Raw genomic sequence first — 16,710 nt, forward strand, 5'->3', positions numbered from 1 at the left:
ATTGCGCATTTAAGTATCGACCATTTTGCCGAAAATCCCGTGCCGTTCATGACAACCCTGACTTTCGCTCCTTTGTGAGACGTTTGTTTTCAACCTACTTTATTCTTAATTGGTCGATTTTACACCCTATATAGCAAACATTTGCGTGAATTGTGTAACATTTCAGAATGTATGACGAATAATTTTGTTGGTACACTGGACATGTCCGGGGTCACGATTAAGGGTTTACAAATGCCCTTTTAATGCGTTCAATCGACGTGCCTCTTCAATGTTCGACTAACACTTATGGTCAATTTACATCAAAAATTGACCAATATACCGTTCCTACGCACATCAATGGTAAATCATAGCATATCAGTCTTAGACTAGGCGTATCACAGATCGGGGATATGGGTAATCTAAGCAATCACAAATTAATATCATGCTATTGGAAACCTGCAGTATATTGTATTTACGGGATCCAGCCTATCTATTGTCCTAGTATATTCAACTAAGGGTAGTGATGAGGAATGGGCGTAAGGTAGACATCAGAAGCCGCACCTGGGGGCATAATGGAAACTACCCATTGAATTCACAAGACACAGCTACATTCAGGAATAGTATGAACTTGCCATAATAACTAGTGTCTAATTTTACGATGCAAAAATGAGCGTTGTGAGGGGGCGCATAAATTGGCCAGTCGCCCCAGCTTATATACTGGTCACCCTCACAGGTATCGCAGCCTTCGCCCCCAGCCTTGACTCAACAACATATTTTTCACCTCCAAAAAATCATCAACAGGATGTGTCTTCACTACCTTTTGGTGCTGGTCAAGTGTTTGAGGATAAGAATTCTATTCTGGAGGCCCACAGTTCAACCAGCACTATCACATCAGAGTTAGATGGGAGAGAGGAGAGTATCGCTACAAAAACGCGGACTTATAAGCATAGGAATAAGGCTGGTAATATTTCATCATTTGATGCAACTAGCAGTGTATGCACTAAAGGTTTGTTTTCAAATGAATTGCCGTCTGTGGATAGTATACAGCGTGAATTCATTAAGGATGGTAAATATTCTACAGCATTTGAGGCAGATTTGGTGGATGATGGAATTAACCCGATTTTTTCGTTCGTCCAACTTCATTTTAACCCATTTAAGAGCAAAAAGTTTAAGGATGTTTCCATAGAATATAAGGATAAAATCTTGTACTTTCTCAATGAAAAACGTGAAAATATTGCAAAGTTTACGATAGAGAAGGCGATTCCAAGGGTGGTACAGACACTAATTTCTCTGACACATTCTAAGGGGTCAAAATGCACTGCCGAATGGGTACATAAACACAGTAACAAAGGCGTTTTGCACCTAACTTGCGACCTTGACTATGGAAGCTCGGCTTATAGTGATTCCTCTGTTATTAAATTTAAGTGCCACAAACCCAAGTTAGAAGGGTTTAAGAAAGAGTCATTTTCCATCGATCCGCCCTTATTCAGTCACCAATACCCCACGTATGAATCGATATTATCTCACATGAGGATGATTTTAGGGTTATCGCCAAAACATCCAATTTCTATCACATCAGTGAATGGACATAAAGTCACTGAGAAGGAGAGTTACAACGCGTTGACAGATGCGATTTCAAGTGGGCGCAACGAAATAGATGTTTTACTCGATTGTGCAATTCAGGTTTCAGTTCGTTTATTTTTACCATTTATCCAAGCTCCGGATAATATCTCAACATATCCGGTGTTTTTGTACCTTGATGATTACAAAAGGGTGCTGCTAGATACTAAATATCAGTCACTATTAGCGGAAAGTGGTATAACTGGAAATCCTATCAATTTTAAAAGCAGCGCCAATACCAGCAGTATTTATTACTTATCAGACGTTGATAAGCACAAGTGCAGGGTAAAAAAAGGAAAGTTAGTTATCAGTCCTAACTCACCTAAATCTGCATACGAGATCTTTACATTTATCCCTCAAGTCTCAGTGAACGTCTATCTGATGGAAAAAAAGAAGTTTACCACAACAATATCCCCTTTAATGATGGTCAAGGATGTGATATCTGAATTAAATAAGAAGGTCAGTGAGTATGCTAAAGATATTAAAGAGATAAAAAAACACAAGATCGTATTCTATGGATTTGAGGTGGGAAACTGCCAGTTACACGATCTTAATGAACATATTTACGAAAAAACAAGCAAACTTCTCCTCTACAAAATCCCAACTTCAGTCCCATGCGCCACCACCAAATCCACTGTCATGAACTTTTATTTCGGCCCACATAAACCATCCGAAATATTACTCGACATTTATATAAATAATGATAATCAAAAGTCAGGCCCTTATAAAATTCATATACCCTATGAAGGGTATGCAACCCTCCAAAATTTGAAGGAGATAATCGTCAGAAATTTGAGCCTTATGGGTGTGTTTTTATCCGAAGATTTGCAATTTGTGGAAATAGGAGGCAAACCTGCATCCCATCATAGCGATCGAACGCATTTGTCTGCCATTAAGGAGTTTATCCAAGACTACCGCAGAAATGTGGCAACAACTGTCACTATAACACCAAACACCAATGTGAATGCAAGGTTTGTGGGTTCTAAGAAGACTAATGACTTCAAATTCCACATCAATTCTACAAACCCTACAAGTGAAGAGATAGCCAAAGCTTTTGAAGAGAAGGCACACAAGAATAAATACATGAGCGACCACCTACACCACAATCTGTTATTACTGGATAAGGAAGATAATGGACATCTTATTGACTTCCAAGATGGACACTTGCCCCGTGGTATCAACCTTAATAACATTATTTTTGAGGGAGACAACAATAAGGACTTGAAGATCAATTACACTGATAGAAACGGGAAAATTAGCGAATTTACGTTATTTTTACCCTATAAAATGGAGCCTCAACAAGTACAGTCACAAATAAAATCGGAACTTGCAAAACGAGGCCTACTTGATCCAAATTCCTCCGATATCATCCTTGATGAAAACAATTTCTGGGACGATAAAAACCCAGTAATCCACGTTTACAGCTCAAATACTATGCCTATCCACGGGTTTTATAAAGGCCGCCCCGTTGAAACATCAATTAAGTTCAAGTCAAATACGCCACTCTCAAAATTGGAGACCATGGCCAAAGAAAAAGTCGCCAACATGCTTGGCGATAACGGTGGTATGCAGGGATATGACTTTTCAATACTATCTGACGATGGAGAACACACCTATACCAATGACGACACAAACTATGATAACTACTCAATTTCATTTGGCACTCCCTTAACGCTGAACTTTGGCAAAAAGAAATATTGTTTCATTAACCACAATGGGGAAAAACGATGCACGGGAATCTACCCAAACATGCTCAAGAAATTTACATTAGATACCCTGGAGGATCACTTAAGGCATAACAGTAAAATGGATGGAGACAAAATTCCTGAAAATGTGAAACTTTCAGCAATAGTCCTAAACGATGGCAAAGAAATTCCATGCGAATATTTGTTTGGTTCAGAAACCATTGAAAATTTAGGCCATTACTACAATTTCGACCTGGCCGATGTAGCAGGATTCAAATTTGGAGAGATGAACAAGGAGGAAATCAACGTTTTGAACGCATTTCATCAGTCCGGCGACCTTCTCAAAGCCAGAATAATGAAGTTAACTGGCGAAAAAGAGACGATAAGTACCTTACTGAACAACATGGACATAAAGGCCTTTAAGAACGAGGTACTAGACAGATTCTCAACGCTAGACTACCGCGATAAAATCAATAACATCGAAGTCAATGGTAAGGCTTGGAAGAATGGCATGCTGTTTTCCATGGTTAATCCCGAGGATAATCGCGATGTTAGAATCACTTTTGAAGTGGCCAATGACAGCGGGCGCAAGGCCAAAACTTATATTTCATCTCTACTCGTGCAGCCCAAAGACGATGATACAATCACCACATTTTTTAAGAGAGCGTTCGCCTCCCCAGTCGTCTATGGGCTGAGGCCCAATGAGTCGTACAGGCTGGATTGCATCAAGGGTGGCAAGTCTACTCAAAATATCTCTACTTCTAAAATGTTCAGTGAAATTGACTGCGATTCAATCTCCCTGCAGCCCCTCGGCGTCTCCCAAGATGGGCTACCGCACATTGTAATCAAAGATAAACAATCAAAAAACCAACAAACGATATCCGGCGGAATTGACCACATTAACCTTGGCCTTCGCAACTATTTCTCAGATTTACTAGATTCTGGTTCCAATTTAGAGTCCGCAGAGTTGGAATTGCTGGGAATACCATTTAATTGCAACCAGAAGATCTGGTATAGTCACAATCTACTGGCATCGCTTACATTAGATTCCCTCCTAGCCCATTGCAGCGGTGATTTTGAAAAGCTCAAAAATAAATTGCAGAATGAATCTCTAATGGAAATAAAAATAAAACCCAAAATGGGGAATTATGTACATTCCGACACAGCCAGCGACAGCGCTTACCCTCTTATGATAGGTCTTAGCTTAAACGGCGTACCCACACAAGTCTACACCAAAATAAACGTCACCAAAACCACCATTAAGGATAGGCCCACCGAATTTGTGCGACTAATCAATCAAACTTTCGGTAAGTCCCTTGAGGGTATGTCTCATATCAACGTCAACCTGTGGATTTCGAATACGCTCCGTAACTGCACCAAATTTGACGGTATGAAAGGGCTGCTAAATATGAGCGTTAATGAACTTCTCCGTCACTGCAATGTCACCTGGCAAATGCTAGAAATGACGGGAGGGGCTGATATAAATGTTGATGTTATCAAGCGCTTTGCAAGCAAGGCATACGATGGAACGGAGAATAGCCCCAATAGGATCCTATTGAATATGTCTTCCGGCGACGATTACAAGATGAGTTCAATTCCATCAAAACAGAACGTGCAGGGGGAGCTACAGGACTTTTTGATGCATAACGGCGGGCAGGATGTGATGATGCACCCCGAAAAATACGTTATGAACGTTTCTATAGACCACCGCGAGCCCCAGTTGATACCAGTATCTGAGTTACTGCCCCAAAGCCCGTATAGCCCACACGGCGTGCGGAATTATGCGGGCTTTATCCCGGCTGGTGTTAAGAGACAGGGTCATTTGGGCCCTAACAGCGGCCCTAATAAAACGAGGCCCAGTTCTAGACAGGCATCATTTTTCGATAACCCTGATCACGTACCTCGCGAGAGCATGGACATCATCTTAGAGCGACTGCCTGATGGGGCCGATTCGGACGTTTATTTTTCCCACCATGACAGCCCTGACTCTGGGACAGTTGGCAGTCATATGCCATCTAATGGTCAACGCGTCGCTGGGGCTAATAAGGCCAAGGTTATAATGCACCGCTATCCTGGCCCTGAGGGCATGGACCACCTATTGCGTAACAATTGGTTAGGTTCGCCACAGAATAATGGCTCCATGATGCACGGCGGATGGTCCGTGGAGGTTGAATTTCCCGCTGAACAGCTTATTTCAGACTATGAAAACATATCAAATACCATTGTAACCAGCTTAAAATCCAAATTAGGGGGGCGACTCGACTTGGTGTCCAATGCCATAGTGCTAGTGAACGTTAATGGCAATTCTTACAAATGTGACATATCAAATTTGTCACAGTTTGAGGAGATGGACACCTCAGATTTTTTGGAGAAATGCGTTCCCATCGAGCAGTTAGCTGGCAACCCTAATGTCACGATAAGGGTCGAATATGACCCCTTCAACACGCAATTTATTGATGCTGACAAACTTTCCCACCTAAGCAACGCCAAGCTCATCATTCCCACATTAGATGACAGTGCCCCTGGTACCAAGGTACTGGACTTGGGGCATCTGAGCAACACGTTACCGGGAGAAGCGGTGTCTGCGCTGAATAAGTATAAGGGGGGGTTTCAGGTTGTTATAAATGGGGTTCCTGGGGATTGTTTCATACCAAGCGAATCCATAACCACCAAACTTACCCCGGAGGTAATCATTGACCATTGCGGCGTCGACGATCCCATTTCGCAATCCTTTACCATACAGCTGTTGCCATACAGAAATACTGGCAACCCCTTTATCAACATCAACGTGAGGGAAAGGGATGGGGATGGGTTTTCAGACAAAGTGTATCACCCGTGGAACGCCGGCACAGCCGCGCCGTCGGCCGGCTCCACGGGCGATATTAAAAATTACAAAGGCAAGATAAATTTTGACACCACCACGTTAAATGACATTGTAAGAGACGCCGCATCGCATGAACCTGTGAATGTGATGATCTATCAAAACAATATTCCGTTCGGACCCGGGGAAATACCTGAAAGGCTCGGTAACATCCCTCTGTCATCGCTTTCGGGGGAATATAACATTTCTCTAGAGTATGATCCAACCGGTGTCGCTCCGGGCACGGTATCTGCCGAAAGCCTGGCGAATATTCCAAACCTAAGGTACAGGCTTATGAGTGGGGACTTAGGCCCGGGCGACCGGGTGTACCTCTGCAACGAGCATTCCCACGTGCCCATTGACAGGGTCCCGGAGCACCTGCTCCACATACCCGGAAGTGACTTGCATAAGCGCGGTTATACCATTCAGATCGTCCGTGGAGCCCCTGGAAAGGGGATGGGACACAAAAACCCATTTTTGGGACATGGGCAGGGAACCAACCCCAAGGCCAACGCTGGAACTGGAGCCCCTGGAAAGGGGATGGGACACAAAAACCCGTTTTTGGGACATGGGCAGGGAACCAACCCCAAGGCCAACGCTGGAACTGGAGCCCCTGGAAAGGGGATGGGACACAAAAACCCATTTTTGGGACATGGGCAGGGAACCAACCCCAAGGCCAACGCTGGAACTGAAGCCCCTGGAAAGGGGATGGGACACAAAAACCCATTTTTGGGACAAACCCTCACGCGAATCGCATCTCCTCCAAGTATTCGCGTGTTTTCCAATCTTATAAAAAATTCACCTTTAATCAGCTCCCTACAAACTCCAATTCATAAAATATTGAATTTGGATGAAAAGACGGCGAATGATGCCAAATCAATAAAATTGGCCATAGACGGCATGCCCTCAGAATGTGAAATTGCGATTGGAAGCACAGATTGGATCTTCGAAACATTGGAATCCCTTTTGCACCAGTGTAACATAAGAGACCTAGATCATAACCATCAAATAGGAATTTTCATCAAAAAGTCGGGAAGCCCAGATGATATCGAGTTTTCTTTAAATGGCAGCAAAGCACCGGCCAGTGGCGACAAAAACAAACGCTACAAACTCAACTTAACCTCCTCTCTTGGAGACACATTCGAAGACTTGGGGATCAATAATCTCGGAGATAATAATTCGCAGGTTCTGCTCGGGGTAAAGAGTGGAAATAAAGAGCGCTTGATCGACGTTGACAAGGACTCCTTCGCTGCACTATTAAAACAGCACCCAAGCGTATTGGATGTCTTACTCAAGTTTGGAGTTCCAGAAGAGGGGCTGACCAGTACCCATTCACTGCGAATAATTATGGAATCGTTATCCAAGGCCCTTGAGCTTTTAAAGAACAATGGAATACAAATGGAGATCGAAATTGACGGGGTAGATATTGAACAGACCAATCTACATCTTACAACTAAGCTATCCAATATATTCAAAAAAATGGAAACCCTGAAAAAATTGTTATCTGAGCACCACAACATGGTACTCCATGTGCAACTTGCCTCTGGGAGAATTATTGAGTTCACTATCACTGCTCACGATCTGATCCACGCAATAGACGGAGGGTTGACCCTGAGAGATCTACTTTTGCATGGACTGGACGCCGACAATGTAGATACCGTAACCTCCATACTTTTATCGCCACAGGAAACAAGCCTTCCATTCACTGCTAAAAATGCCATGCCAAACATAGAGACAAATGCTAAAATGGGTAAACGTCACGTTTCTAAATTAGCTACCAACCCTATTGACTCAGCGTCAAAAGCAAATGCTAAAATGGGCATAAGTCACGATACCAAACTGACCACCAGCCCTATTGGCCAAACGTCAAAAACGGGCCCAAAAACTTAAAATTTAGGCCACTCCCAAAAAAATAATAGTCAAACGAAGGCAACGCTAAAGGTGGTACGTCGTCTAGTTCACACGAATAAACGCCTGACGCAAGTATAAACACGACTATTGCAATAGAATGTGGTAAAATATGATATTGTAATAACCCTTCCTATATAACCCTTGTTTGCACTAACGTTCATTATCGCATAGGTCAATCTTCCAATATATACGAGTTTTGGTCTGACCTAACCGTACAGTTTCACGGGATTTGTCTTGTATTTGCCGCCCGGGAACTTTGCCCTAATTTGACACGCTATTATTGAAACTGTTGTGACGACCTCTTTAAATAAACTCACGAGCCGATTGGCTCTGAACTGGGAAGTATCACCTCTAAATTCCGTATATTAATTAGTAATTTTTGAAAAATTGCTCATTTAAGCATTTATTATTTGCTTTGCCCTAGTGTATCATGTGATTCTCGATCAACCTGATGGTGTATTGTTTTTGCCTATTTGACTATTGGTAACGTCTAGTATTCACTATAGCCGGTAGCTCTGCTTTACACCTGGATTAATTCATCATTTCATTGTAAATACGCTAGTAATAGAGTTACGAATGTTCGTGAGTAGCATTCTGGATATACTTCCATTGATGACTGGTCTATTTTTTTTGGAAGATCGCGGTTATACATACCACCACTAGTGAATCCATTAGTGGCAAATAGTAATTTTCTGTGTGATGGACTAGAGTGTCTGTCTGATATATTATTAAATGCCGGTGCGATTCACTTGACCAATAAATCGATAATGAGGAATCACTAGGTTTAGTAATTTCCATGTAGTAGTGTATTTTATATATAATGGTAAACTTAACTACATTTATAAACATCAGTAACGTTTATGTCTAAAGTAGTGTTGTATAACAATTGGACCCAGTGGATTATATTTTACGAAGTTGGGCCATGACGGGACGCGTAATCGCATACATAACACGTACACACCAAGGATAAAACATAATGTGTATGAGCAAATGAAAAAATACATATAGATATTTATGATAAAACATTACAAATACAACATTAGAGCACCTGTTTTTATTACTAATATCAGTTATGGTTGTTACACGGGTTTACAGATCCAAAATAATTATGCAATGCTGATAGGAAACATACCAACAACAGTAATACATCCACTTTATGTCACTGTACACAATCCTAGTATGTACACTAATGTCAACACACATTCATTACAATAGTTTCGGATAGACAGTAACTTTGCATGCTAGATACATTGTACAATGATATTTTGTATATTGGAAAATGTCAGTTGAGAAATGTGGTAATAGATATTGGATTGCATGATTAACGTATGAGAGGTGGTAATGAAACAGACTAGGGCCTTTTGGCCTGGTTGTTTGTGGTGGGGGCTTCAGATGATTCGAGTGGGAATAACTTGGATTCTTAAGGCCCTAAGAAGGTTGTTTGGGACTGTGGTAGGGATCAGTATCGTAGCAAAAGTAGTGCACACGATTCAGGCCATTATTTCCCAACGCATCCTAGGTCAGCAGTACATGACCAATCGCCTATATGCTCATCGCCTCCGCCACCCCTATTCCCTAGTCCTGGACCTGGATGAAACACTCGTTAGGGCCACTAGAGTAAGTATTTTACTATTTTACCAAATGTAATTTGTGAAAATTGTATTGGATAGTAGGGGGTCATCGCTTTATCCCATATCAGCAACGAATGAAATTTAATCTAAGTGTCATATTAATTATTACAACTCTTGGCGCTAATTATATATCGTTATAATCGCCTGATGCATATTATGGATCTTTCCTGATTACAATTTGACTAAATACACATACCCATTGCACAATAATATAGAAATGTCTAAATTGCTATGGTTTTTTGTTATAATCCACTAAAAATTAAAATTTTGTCACATTTTCCAAATTTGAATATAAAATTTTATTAAAATTTCATGCTTTAATTATGGAATTGAAAGCTAACCATGTATTTATAGTCACTCCATTTAGATGTCACGAAAAAGTGGCGCACTATCCTTTCGTGTGGATGGCAAAATTACCTGCATTAGTGCCTCTAAAAGACCTCATCTTGAACGATTTCTCCTAGAAGTAACGTTATATTGATACAGATGAAGAATATTTATGAAATTGTCATTTTCACGGCTTCTTGCAAGGAATACGCGGAAACCATACTGAGTAGGTTAATTTTAACTTGAGATCACATATGCATAAACCATTTGGTGGATAGGAGATTGTACCGAGATGATTGTATAAAATTGCCTAATGGATTCTACGCAAAAGACCTGCACAAAGTGCAACAAGATGTATCCAAAGTCATACTGTTGGACAACAATAAGGAGGCTGGAGTTAATTTTCAAGGTAAACGCACTGAAACTTAGATAACTTAATACCTATCGCAAGCTGGTTTGGAGAAGATTCAGATACAGCGCTACTAGATATTATACCCTTGCTGAAGGCCTTGAGACACCTATCGGACGTCAGACCAGTGATCAAACTGAGATTACTTAAGGATAGTGCACAAAAAAAACAAAAGCAACAAAATATTGAAAAGATTCAACATGGACAAATGCTCTCCTTGGCCCACCTAATCACTGAGCGCATTTGGAATATGACAAACAATTTTGGCATCAGCCCTACAGACACTCATCCAGATGAGTTTGAAAGCTAAGCTCGAGGAGGCACTTACCAAGGCTCTTAAACCCACATTCCTAGAACTAATCGACCAAAGTGGCGGGTGTGGGCCCTCTTTTGTTATTAAAATAGTATCTAAACAATTTACTAATGTTAAATTGTTGGAGCGGCACCGGATGGTTAACTCTGCCATTGCTGAACATATGCCGCTCATACATTCTGTGTCCATGAAATGTAAAACTCCAGAAGAGTTTCATACAGAGACTCAAAATATGTAATTTTACTTTATTATCTATATAAACTAGGCATTTCACGACGACTTAATGTCTGTGATTGCATATTTGCCTACTATAGGCCCCATGTGTAAACTGCTGCATTCTAAACTCCTTAGTGATTTATAGCATAAATCTTGTGAGAAAAAAACTCCTTTCTATAAATTGGTATATCCCTTACGGCTACTGTAGGAATAGACTCAACTGCCACATGGTGCTTTAGCGGGCTGTGCACACGTGAAGTGTTCCTTCCAATGTCAAAACTCGCTTTTGAAAGCACCACGGACTTGTTTATCAAGAACCTCAGTTGGAACAATGTCGAAAAATACCTGACCCAGCCCACTCTGGTCACTGCCGAAGTGTTGTTTGTTACACTCACATTGTTAAATGTATATATCATACATACTCTGTTCAAACAAGTGGCCCCTATTCCTATATTTGTGACATGGTGGCAATTGGCACAGGGATTGTACACGGCATATTTGTTAGGTGAATTTGGAACTGTCTATCCCAAGTTTGCATTATTTCCCCCAGTGAACTTTGACAATTCTCTCTTACGTTCTTTGGCCCTCCCTACTATGGCCTATGTTGGAATGTTGGCTGCAGCAAATATGTTACTGTCAGCCGCCCCTACTGCCTGTACATTTTCAATTATGGCTGCTGGAGCCGTAGCTGCCCACCACGCAGCGCGTTTCATCGCATGTGGAGAAGAGTATATGCCGCTCAGATGGAAGGGAATTGGCATCTTGCTTTTAGCATTTGCCATTGGAATTACCGATTCTAACATTGCCCCAGGTCATATTCTCCCAATTGCTTGTGGATATGCCGCCTTAGCTGCTCTTTTTAGGGCTGGCTGTATGGACCGTTGTCTACATTTGGTAGGGGGGAGGGGTAATACGCTACATAACCACCAACATTTACTGGGAACTTTGATTTTGCCTTTCATTTTCTTAATATCGGGGGAAATAACAACGTTTTTTGCTAGGATGCCCCTAAACTTTACTAAGATAAAGACATGGCATGTCTGGGGATGTTTTGTTACCATAGGGGCTCTACCATTCGTTAAAAACGTCGTTAGTAATCGTCTGATCAGGAGAACTGGCCAAGGACCCTGGAGGTGCCTAGAACTGGTAGCTGTATTGCTCCTATTTTTCATAGGCAGTAGTTCACAACCTAACACGTGGCAGATATGGGCTTCCACCTCTTTTGTCGTACTTGGACGTTTATTGGTAGCTATAGATGTAATTAATAACATGAGTTCGAATTTGCTGTATTCTAACAGTCAATCTAGTGAATTTGGAGATCCTGTGGGACTGGATTCTCCTAGTACTTTGCAACAGACCACAACTCCTTTTATTCAGAAAGAAGAGGCAGTTGATCACGAGATGACTTAGGCTATTTATTAATTGTATATTATTCATACGTCTTTACATTACTTTTAAAACGAGTATTTTAACTATCTTCTAGTACAGCAGGCGGTGGTTTTTCTAGTTATTTTATTTCCACACTTGTGGTTCATTCATTTTGGGTTTATCAATTTAATTCTAATTCATTTAATCAATATAAGTTTAATAAATATACTATTTATGTAGTAAATTGTTTATTTAGACACTATATACATGTAGATTTTTCGTTAAAAACATTACTAGGTATTATCCACATAATTCAAATTATAATTAGTGTAGGTTTGTGCAATAAATATACCATAAACGAATTGGATCAATCATCAGGTAAAAGATGATAATATTTTCTTAGAACTTTTGATCCTGTATTTAAGTTTAGTGTTTAATACATAGTTATAGTGACGTCATCTTTGGCGAGTTATTTTTAAAATTCAATATATGATCATGCCAATTAATTGATATTTCTTTACATTCACAATGATTTTGTATACAGTAATTACTCACTAATCACGTTGCACAAATGAATTTACTCACCTTATTTATACTTTCTAAAACTTATTTAAACAACCCTTTTGATGTCTTATTATTATATGTGTAATAATTATCACACAATGTGTCACAACATAATTTTAATAAAACATTAGTAAATACATTTATTAAACTAAACAAATATCTAATTTATGCCACAAAACTTATCATTTCCAATCGTTTAACTCAATCTAAATTAAATACAAATAGATGCCTTTCAAAATTTAATGATTTTTAAAAAATTAATTCTAATGCTGAGTGATTATATCTACTTATTTACCAATTTAAACACTTAGTTTGCAATTGATAATGTTTATCACAATTATCACCTCATTTACACATATAAGTTCAATGTATATATATAACGATCATAAACGTTCATAAGTATCAACCATATCATTATATATCATTATACAAGCATTCTAATTTATTTAAATTATTTTGAGTTAAATATTATGGTCTCACACACAAGCCCTAATAATGTACACTGGTAAACACTAATCATTCTACACATACGCATAATAAATCAATTTCAACTATTATTCAGACTTAAATTAATAGTCTAGTAAAATTTTTAGTTATTTAAATATGTATTATTTTCCTTAACAAACTTTATCGGATAAATTAAAATCTTTCTAAATAACATCCAATTACATATATACACGGTAATATTACATTAAAAAAATCCAAATTCAACCATTCCAATACAATATACAAATAAATTAAAACATTTTTAATGCTTATCACCAATCTAATATGAAAAAACTTATATATCAATTTCAATACTAAATCACTAATTACTAGACAACTAGTATATAATTATACGAATATTAGATTAGAGGCTAAATTACTATACGTACAAATTGACTATGCATGCTTTGAAGACTCCAAATGCTCCGTAGCTTGCTTAGAAGCGATTTTAATTGAACCCACAAGAGTAGCATCAGCGTACACTGGTTTATTGGGCATAGGACGATCGAGAATTTCTTTTCTAAATCTGCAGTATGTGAGCCAAACTGATAGAAAGTCTAATGGGGGTAGTGTATTTCTCATATGTGCTATAAAGTCACTAGCCCATGAGAGTTGTAAGTGCCTGGTGTGAAGACAATTTTGCTGAGCCAACACCAACTTAGCTTTCTCATCAATGATTTCTTCGAGGCGCTTTATAGGATTCTCCATCTCTCTGTACAACTCTTCCTCCGATTCCTTCTTCCCCTGTTGCACTATTTTCATCAACTCCTCAATTTGTTTTATCTGCTCCTTTACGTTGAAATTTCTAGCAATCAACTCCTCTTGTACCTCCTTTTCCTGCAAAATAGTCTTGTATGCGTTCGTCATAGGTATTATGTCCAGTTTGTTGTTGTGGCGATGGTCTACTAAACAAGAATCGCAAATTGCCGTGGTACAAAAAAGACAATAGTGCTTCGCTTCCTCCCTTGGATGTACGTGGCAGCCTCCTATGCTGTCCCGGGGGATCTATGTTACACATTTCATTAATTTTGATGTGATTTGTGGAACTTCATTCCAAACCCATTCAAATATACTATATTTGATACCTGATTGAGTGGCACCCTTATATGTCTCGCTACGAATTTATTTGCCGCATGAAATGACTCGTCACATTCCTTGCACATCTTAGCTTTGTCACTGGAACAGTATATCGTAGCTGGTAAATCGCGACAGATTTCACAAAATGGTAAGGCGAAGCTCTCAATCTTACTGGCATCAAATTCAAATGTCAATAAATAGCGTGCCAGAATCTATGTTAGTGTAATGTGACAAGAAAATGAGTAGACTCTCGAATTTATTTATCCAATAAGCAACATTTACATAATCATAATCCCCACATATTAACCGTATGCACTAATATAGATGTATGAAATTATGAGTAACAACTTTCATGACTCCCACTTTACTAATTTTGAAACATTCAAAACTCAAAGTCAACATTCATCTAATCATTCAAATATTTCTTCAATCAGAAACTACATCCGTTATTCAACTGCTAAAGCATTAATTATACTTTTACACAAATGAAAATATAATTTATTATACATATATAGCAAAATTGCATTTTATTGAATATACCAATGCAGCTTGTTAAATGTACAGTTATATTAAGTTCAAACAAAAATTTCAATATATTTTACAACAACGTACCTGCGACGAATCATATATATAAAATTTTTCATATAATTTCTGCCGAGGCAACACACCCTTCACAGGACCATCGGGAAAGCAATATAAAGTTACATTGCTAGGTTCTGACCTTTTATCCACTATCTGATGACTTTCAAATTCCAGTGGCATAGAAACCCTGCTCCTAGCAGCATCTTCCCTGTCCTTAGCAGTTAGTGACAAACCAGTTGCTAATTCAGTTTTAGACTCACTAACATCACACAGAAAGAACTGGTATGTTTGCTTTTGCGGTGGTACCTTCATTTTTTCGTCTAACTCTGGTATATTCTCTATTATTGGAAGATCTGGGAAACTGAATGACCGTGTGTGTACTTAATATTTCCAATAACAATCTCCATTCCGTCATTTGGGACCCTAATTCCTCTGCGATAAATGTCCTGCACCGTGTTATTATCGTCCAATTTATTAACATCCAAGAACACGGGATTGACTAGCTGGTTCTACATCACTAGCGTGACTTACACTGCTCTTAGCGTTGAAAGCGGCAACCGTTTCTGGGAGCGAGACATCCCATGCCTGTAACAACTTTGCCCTGGATGTACTAAGATGCAATTGCAGAGCAAATTCCAAAAATTGCCATTCCTTGCTATCTGGAAACACAGTCCTATCCTGCACTATAGCCATCCCCTCGGGTACACGTATGATCAGTGTAGTATAGTGTTGTGTTGTGGAATGACTAGACATAGCAAAAATAGCACTGCTGCCCCTATTTTCACTTACCATGAAAAGAAGAAGATTAAAGGTAAATACTTATCAATTCTAGATTGGTATACCCTTAAGGAGCGACTTGGGGCAGATTCCATGCGAAAATTTCATGACTGCTGGTTGTGTTTACATCAGGCAAGTATGCCAGTAACTACTCCTAGGGGTCACATTTTTTGCAAAGAATGCATCTTAGAAAATTTTACCAAACAGAAGAAGGAAATCAAACTCAAATTGTCTCAGTGGGAACACAAAACAAAGAAGTTAGTCACCGAAAAATCGCAAAAAAAACTAATTGATGAGGAGAAAATGAAGTTGGAATTTATCAGAAAGGAAATTGCTCCTAATCTTGAATCAGCAGCTGCTACAGATGGGGGAAAAATTAACAATTTCTGGGTGCCAATGGCGGCACCTGATTACCAGGATAAGCATATAGGCCCCAAGCCTAGTACAAACTTGGTTTGTCCAATTAGTGGTAAACCAATTAAGCTGAAACACTTGATAGACATAAAACCCGAATGCGGGGATGAAGGTTGGGTTTGTTCCTTTACAAAAAAACCCATATCCCACCAACAAGCTTTACTGGTTATACCAACGGGACAAATAATCTTAGCAACTTCTGCTAAAACAATATTGGCACCAAATAGTGGGTTTTGTGACAGACAGTTAAGCAAAAAAGATTTGTTGAAGTTGATTCCAGGGGGAACTGGGTTTAGTGCACATAACAAGGTGGAAGCTAAATTGGAAAGGCTGGTTATGCCTCACTAGAATTTATTGTATAATCTCTATGTGAACATTATATACTATATCTAAACTGGCATTCAGAGCTATTCTGAAGTGTATATTTGCACGGTATTTTAAAAACTAAATCTCACGTACTGTTATGGCTTCTGTGATTGTATAATTTTACA

The 16,710-nt window shown here is 39.3% G+C and overlaps 7 protein-coding genes across 7 annotated transcripts; 5 read left to right on the plus strand and 2 right to left on the minus strand.

Annotated features, from left to right (window-relative positions):
- Nucleotides 1-645: 645 nt before the first annotated feature.
- BmR1_04g08360 (hypothetical protein) lies at nucleotides 646-8,034 on the plus strand (the record flags this gene model as incomplete). Its single annotated transcript, XM_012794807.1, has 1 exon — nucleotides 646-8,034. One exon carries the CDS (start codon nucleotides 646-648, stop codon nucleotides 8,032-8,034), a length of 7,389 nt encoding a protein of 2,462 aa, XP_012650261.1.
- Nucleotides 8,677-8,904, minus strand: BmR1_04g08361 (hypothetical protein; the record flags this gene model as incomplete). Its single annotated transcript, XM_021482684.1, has 1 exon — nucleotides 8,677-8,904. One exon carries the CDS (start codon nucleotides 8,902-8,904, stop codon nucleotides 8,677-8,679), a length of 228 nt encoding a protein of 75 aa, XP_021337867.1.
- Nucleotides 8,905-9,396: 492 nt separating this feature from the next.
- On the plus strand, nucleotides 9,397-10,732 carry BmR1_04g08362 (NLI interacting factor-like phosphatase; the record flags this gene model as incomplete). Its single annotated transcript, XM_021482685.1, has 5 exons — nucleotides 9,397-9,672; nucleotides 10,054-10,152; nucleotides 10,173-10,239; nucleotides 10,261-10,422; nucleotides 10,443-10,732. 5 exons carry the CDS (start codon nucleotides 9,397-9,399, stop codon nucleotides 10,730-10,732), a joined length of 894 nt encoding a protein of 297 aa, XP_021337868.1.
- Nucleotides 10,716-10,973, plus strand: BmR1_04g08370 (hypothetical protein; the record flags this gene model as incomplete). The annotated part of the gene is made up of 1 exon (XM_012794809.1): nucleotides 10,716-10,973. One exon carries the CDS (start codon nucleotides 10,716-10,718, stop codon nucleotides 10,971-10,973), a length of 258 nt encoding a protein of 85 aa, XP_012650263.1.
- Nucleotides 10,974-11,221: 248 nt separating this feature from the next.
- BmR1_04g08375 (GAP40) lies at nucleotides 11,222-12,361 on the plus strand (the record flags this gene model as incomplete). The annotated part of the gene is made up of 1 exon (XM_012794810.1): nucleotides 11,222-12,361. One exon carries the CDS (start codon nucleotides 11,222-11,224, stop codon nucleotides 12,359-12,361), a length of 1,140 nt encoding a protein of 379 aa, XP_012650264.1.
- Nucleotides 12,362-13,765: 1,404 nt separating this feature from the next.
- BmR1_04g08380 (zinc finger protein, putative) lies at nucleotides 13,766-15,721 on the minus strand (the record flags this gene model as incomplete). Its single annotated transcript, XM_021482686.1, has 6 exons — nucleotides 13,766-14,374; nucleotides 14,455-14,658; nucleotides 15,059-15,267; nucleotides 15,289-15,389; nucleotides 15,410-15,537; nucleotides 15,560-15,721. The coding sequence occupies 6 exons, from the start codon at nucleotides 15,719-15,721 to the stop codon at nucleotides 13,766-13,768; spliced, it is 1,413 nt and encodes a 470-aa protein (XP_021337869.1).
- Nucleotides 15,770-16,567, plus strand: BmR1_04g08385 (nitric oxide synthase-interacting protein; the record flags this gene model as incomplete). The annotated part of the gene is made up of 2 exons (XM_021482687.1): nucleotides 15,770-15,839; nucleotides 15,861-16,567. The coding sequence occupies 2 exons, from the start codon at nucleotides 15,770-15,772 to the stop codon at nucleotides 16,565-16,567; spliced, it is 777 nt and encodes a 258-aa protein (XP_021337205.1).

The sequence above is a fragment of the Babesia microti genome, chromosome IV, assembly GCF_000691945.2.
Source record: "Babesia microti strain RI chromosome IV, complete genome".
In the NCBI taxonomy this organism is placed as follows: domain Eukaryota; phylum Apicomplexa; class Aconoidasida; order Piroplasmida; family Babesiidae; genus Babesia; species Babesia microti.